Source organism: Corapipo altera, unplaced genomic scaffold, assembly GCF_003945725.1.
Source record: "Corapipo altera isolate COAL_440 unplaced genomic scaffold, ASM394572v1 0, whole genome shotgun sequence".
NCBI classification, from domain to species: Eukaryota; Metazoa; Chordata; class Aves; order Passeriformes; family Pipridae; genus Corapipo; species Corapipo altera.
This window is the reverse complement of record NW_020884872.1, coordinates 67372223-67377387: the sequence shown is the minus strand read 5'-3', so window position 1 is coordinate 67377387 and position 5165 is coordinate 67372223. Positions and strand designations below refer to the sequence as shown.

Below are 5165 nucleotides of genomic sequence, written 5' to 3'. Positions count from 1 at the left end.
AAGGGAAAAGGGAGAAAGACAAAAAGGGGCAAGGACCGAGCAAGTCAAACAGCCAGCCGAAGGCAAACTAGCAGAAATCTCACCACTTCCCTTCGAACAGGCAGGATGACCTGACGCGGTCCCAGGCTCTCCCTCACGCGTGGCGGATAACGGCAGTCACTGTAGGCCTCGGCTCCAGATAAGCCCAACCAAAACAGGGACCCACCGTTCTCGAACCTCGCCGGAGAGGAAGAGAGCGCGATCCCTCCCCCTGGTTTTATTTATACCTCCAGTTACGTAAAGGAATAGCATGGAATACTTCCGTGATCACTTTTCTAGTTCCTTCCTGGTTACAAGTTGGTCTCCAGGAAGGCCTAGGGTGAAACCACCACAGCTATAAATTTCAAGCTGACAAATGTGGCTTCTATATCCCTTTTTCAGGAAGTATGAAGAGATCTACCCACCAGAAGTGGATGAATTTGTCTATATAACAGATGATACCTACACAAAAAAGCAGCTGCTAAGAATGGAGCACCTGCTTCTCAAAGTGCTTGGTTTTGATCTAACAGCCCCAACCATCAACCAGTTCCTCCTTCAGTATATTCAGAGGCATGGAGTCTGTATGAGGACAGAGAACTTTGCAAGGGTAAGAACTGTCTGCCTTTTGGGAGTGAGGAGGGAGAAGGGATCCTTGAAGGAGCTGCAACAGGCCTAAAAACTGTACATTTTGTAGTCTGTGGCTTGTGCTGAGATTTTTGGATAAATGTCTCATGGAAGTCCTAGGTTTGACCTATCTATCTGAACAGGCAGTTGTGTGGTAGATTGTTTTTTCAAGAGTGCCTGTGTAGCAAGTCTGTCCTGGATTTGGTGCTACTGCATATTGCTACACAATGACATAGAATGTCTGCATAGCTGCATTGGACTTGCATGGAGTAGGCAACCCTGCTTAGAAACAGCAGGCTTACAGTAAAATGCCTGACTCGTTGCTTCTCTAAAGGGTATAGGGATGTACTGTGACTCTACTTCAGCAGAGCCCAGATTTAGCTTCTTAGAGCTGTCCATTTATTTGTGATCTCCGGGTAGGGTCCACCTATGTAAACGAGCCTTAGAGGATGGGAAGAGTGTGTCTTTGTTATTTTTACGAAACTCGAATTTTCTAAGTCTCTATCTGTAAAATTATGTCAGAGCTGATGATGGGACCAGAACTTCAGAAGACTGTAGATTTTTTTCAGGCTTTGGCAAAACTTGGTCTTTCTGTCCGCCCTGAAACATGCTAGAGGATCTTCTGTGAGATCAACAGGACTAGAATGCTAGTTTTTCTCTCTAGACATGTTACTCATGCTTTTTTTACACGATACTGAGACCACTGCCAAACTTTAGTGCTTGCTGTATTGGACTGATTGTACCAGCTATGCTTATTCTTGAAAAACTTAGGGTTTTCTTGTTCAGTATCTTGCAGAGCTGAGTCTTCTTCAAGCTGATCCTTTTCTGAAGTACCTTCCTTCACAAATTGCTGCAGCAGCCTACTGTCTAGCAAACTATACAGTGAACAGATCTTTTTGGGTAAGGACAACTGTATGTTAATAACTAGATCAAGCACTTTGTTATTTTATGTTTCATTAGAACTGAGCTGAGAAGTAGAAGGAGTAGCTGCAAAGTACATTATTATAAAGGCTGAAAACCTAGGATGAGTAGCTGCACCCAAGTTGATGCGACTACCTGATAAGTTAAGTAAACCTGAAATATCATGCCTCTTCACTGAAATGAGAGGGACTTCCCTGTTTTGCTCATTTACATCAAGCCTGTACCTATGGCCTTGCTAATCCCCAAAACTCCTTCCCCAGAGACAACACAGGGGCTTTCTGGGAAATAGAGGAGAACTGAATGTGTCTATTTGAGTAATTACCCTGAGTGGCTTCTTTAATTCAAGTCTTGATAGGCCTTCCATCTGTGTGTTGGAGAAATAGCTTTAGAAGAGAGCAGGATCCAGAAGAGATGTAATGGATGCCACATGCTTAGAGCAGAAGGAGCTTGTCAGATCTCATGGCAACAAGGAAGACCTAGAGTGAAGCTGATGGCAGAGTACACTTGAATCTTCTTCATGGCTAAAGAACCTAGAGCGAGCACTGATGTAGTGAAAATGGTTTCTGATTCCATAGGAAATGCATCTTCTAGATGACTGACTGCAATAGAGTAACACTATTTTTTCTTTTTTCTCATCTGACTAGCCAGAAACACTTGCTGTGTTCACTGGGTATTCATTAAGTGAGATAGTGCCTTGCCTGAGTGATCTGCATAAAGCATGCCTTGATGCTCCCCATTGCCAGCTGCAAGCTATTAAGCAGAAGTATAAGCACACCAAGTAAGTAACCACTTAGCCGGTGTTCTGTAACTTGTAGACTATAAGCACCGGATGACTCCGGTTTAGCAGCTTGGGCTGTAGCTGCTGTAGCTCACAAGCTTTGCATAGTGGTCAGCTTCTAGTTCTGAAGCAGAAGCCTCTGTCAGCCTCGTGAGGAGAACTTTTCTGAACAGAAAAGTAACTGATCTGTGAGTACACAGATGCATGGGATAACAATTCTTTCTGTGCTACTGCAGGATGATTCTTCTCCAGTGCATTGCACAAGCAGGTGATAGCTTTAGATTTGCTGGCTAAGCTAGTATCTGTAGTAACTGTATTTCTGTTCCAGGTACCTGCAGGTGTCTCTTCTGGAGCTCCCAGCAGTTCTTCCTCTACAGTAGAGACTGTGGATTCTGGACTTGAAGATTATTTTGTCCCAATCAACAAAGCTGGTCTAACATTTCATAGAGCCCTACAGGTCATGTGTCTGTAACCATAGTGATCAGAATGGTTTTAAGCTTATATTTTTTAATGAGATGCCTTTTTTAAAGAGAATATTAGACTATAGCTCTTAACATAACTGACAGCACTTTTAATAAATGTCTTATTGCACTCTACTTCTGTGAATCTTCTGACTCCAGATAATATCTGCAGTAACAGTAAGTGGAATGAATTGTGAAGTGGTTTTTTGTGTGTTGTTTGTGGTGGTTTTTGTTGGGGTATTTTGGTGGTTTTTTGGTTTTCTTTTTTTACTAAGTCACTATAAGCAGGATTTATAAGATGGCTGGAGTGGATAAAGAATGGCTTGAACCAACACAATGTGACATCTCCATAGACACAGGTTATTTCCTGCAGTCTTATTTGTTTCCTCCTCTTCTATAAAACAAGATCACATAGCCATGAACAGAAGCTATTTTCTGCAACTTTTTTACCATATCAGACTGAAAACATCCACTGAACTCTGAACATCTTTATAGAAGATCATCAATGTTGAGGTAAAAGTCAGACTTCCCTTTATGGAGGCAAAATAGGGAGATTGCTCTGCAAGGAGCTGGATGAAGGGAGACTGGCTGGCAGAGCTTTTGGAAAACTTCAAACACTGGTGGATAGACTGCAGTAGAGAGCAATGCTAAAAGCTGTGAGGTACTGGGACAATGGAATTGAGCTACATGGCTCCTGAGTCATACTTGTGGTATGGGGTAGTCTTATGGCATAGCTGTCTGAGATGACCACTTATGCCACTAGGACACTGCTGAATATGTCAAGGGAGGGTGATGGGACAGAACTAACTATCTTAGCCTGAGCTGCTACACTGTCTTATGTCCCACTGTCTTATTTGTTAGGCAATGTTTAAAAAAAAAACAAAACAGAAAAACCCCCGAAACAAAACCCCCACAAACTACCTTGTGTATTATTAAACATAATTGTCCCTGTCCAAAGTAGTTAAAAAATCAGTTGGACATATTGGTCAGCATTTTAAAGAACTATAATCCACTCGTCTAAATGGCAAGGTAAGTCTGAGGCATTCACTTACTGCAAGAGTTTAAAAATTTCCCTGCTTACTGCTTTCTAAGAGCCATCTATACAGTCTAGTGTGTGTTTCCAAGCAAGAATAGGCTTAATGCTTGACATCAGTACTTTATTCAGCAGACATACTAAGTATGAACTAAAAAGCCTCTTATTTTGGTTTTAAAACCTGATTATACTAATGTATGTGTTGTGACACTCTTAGCTTCAGGGATTTCACTTCCCTCAATGTGTGTAAGTCTTTCTTCCCCTTGATTCCTCCCTGTGCAGGCTGGTGAATCCCCCTAGTAACGCAAACGCTTGTATTCCTCCAAAGTGGAGGTATTGGCTATGAGAGATTTACTTATCTCCAAGTAAATATCCTGTGGAGAATTGATTAGAAATGTGTGGACATATGGACATGGCTAAAGCCATGGATGAGCTGCTAAAGTATAAGACGCAGGCCTCTAGCTAGGCTGTGAGAAGGTATGAGATAACAGACTGTGAGAAAGCAGCGATGTCCTTGGGTATTCTAAATTGAGCTGAAAAACAGGAGCTTAGCATTAGCAAAACAAAAGCACTTAACACACCACCTGTGTAAACAATGGAAGGCAGTTAAGATGATATCACCACCTAACTGTGGGCCAATAATGAGCCTAATTTCTGTAATATTCATGAGCCTATTATGGAGTGTATATTAAGCTGCTGTCAATCTTCAATAAACGAAGTTCATGGATTCTTACATTAAGTGTCCTGAGCTTTCCGTCGCGACGATATTATCCTTTAAGGGAGGGGAGCATTCCATTTTAGTCTAGCATAGACAGGTCTCTTGCTTCAAACACTTTCTAGTCAAGTAAATGAGGTTGAAGCTTCATGTTAATAACACTCACTCTACTTGTAAGTAATTGCAGTTCAGCATGCACCATTACTGTAGTGTTGGGTATTCTCGAAGCAGTAATAAACATCTCAAGTACAGGACTGTTTTCCTAGTATTACAGCAGTTTGAAGGCATTTATATGGTCATGCTACAATAGTAATGGGGAAGAGATAAGTTTTGTTCTTATGAACAGCCTATGTCCACAGTCATGTGTCATATTCCTGAGCCAACAGATTTGGTGTATCTAACAAAGTAGGTGGTGTCTGGGTCTGAATTTACTAAGTGTTTTAACATGTGGACTCTTCCTAGAATCCTAACTTCTGTTCTGTTTTACTTTATTAGGTTTTACTTACAGCTGCAAGACAATTACAATAGTTGCATTTAACCTTTTTGGAGCTTCAGTTCTTTGGTATGCAGATGTGCCTGTTTTGGGGAGGTTTTTTTGTGTTTGTTTTGGTTTGG

At 41.5% G+C, this 5165-nt stretch overlaps 1 protein-coding gene across 5 annotated transcripts in view; it reads left to right on the top strand.

The window, feature by feature from the left end:
* The window catches only part of CCNA1 (cyclin A1), a 6690-nt gene extending 3753 nt beyond the window's left edge, over window positions 1-2937 (top strand). For all 5 annotated transcript variants that reach the window (XM_027650808.1, XM_027650797.1, XM_027650779.1 and 2 more), the window contains exons 6-9: window positions 421-625; window positions 1429-1542; window positions 2208-2341; window positions 2670-2937. In XM_027650808.1, coding sequence (XP_027506609.1) covers window positions 421-625; window positions 1429-1542; window positions 2208-2341; window positions 2670-2721 — 505 coding nt within the window. In that variant the 3' untranslated portion in view covers window positions 2722-2937. The remainder of the gene's footprint in view (window positions 1-420; window positions 626-1428; window positions 1543-2207; window positions 2342-2669) is intronic.
* The last annotated feature ends 2228 nt before the right edge of the window (window positions 2938-5165 follow it).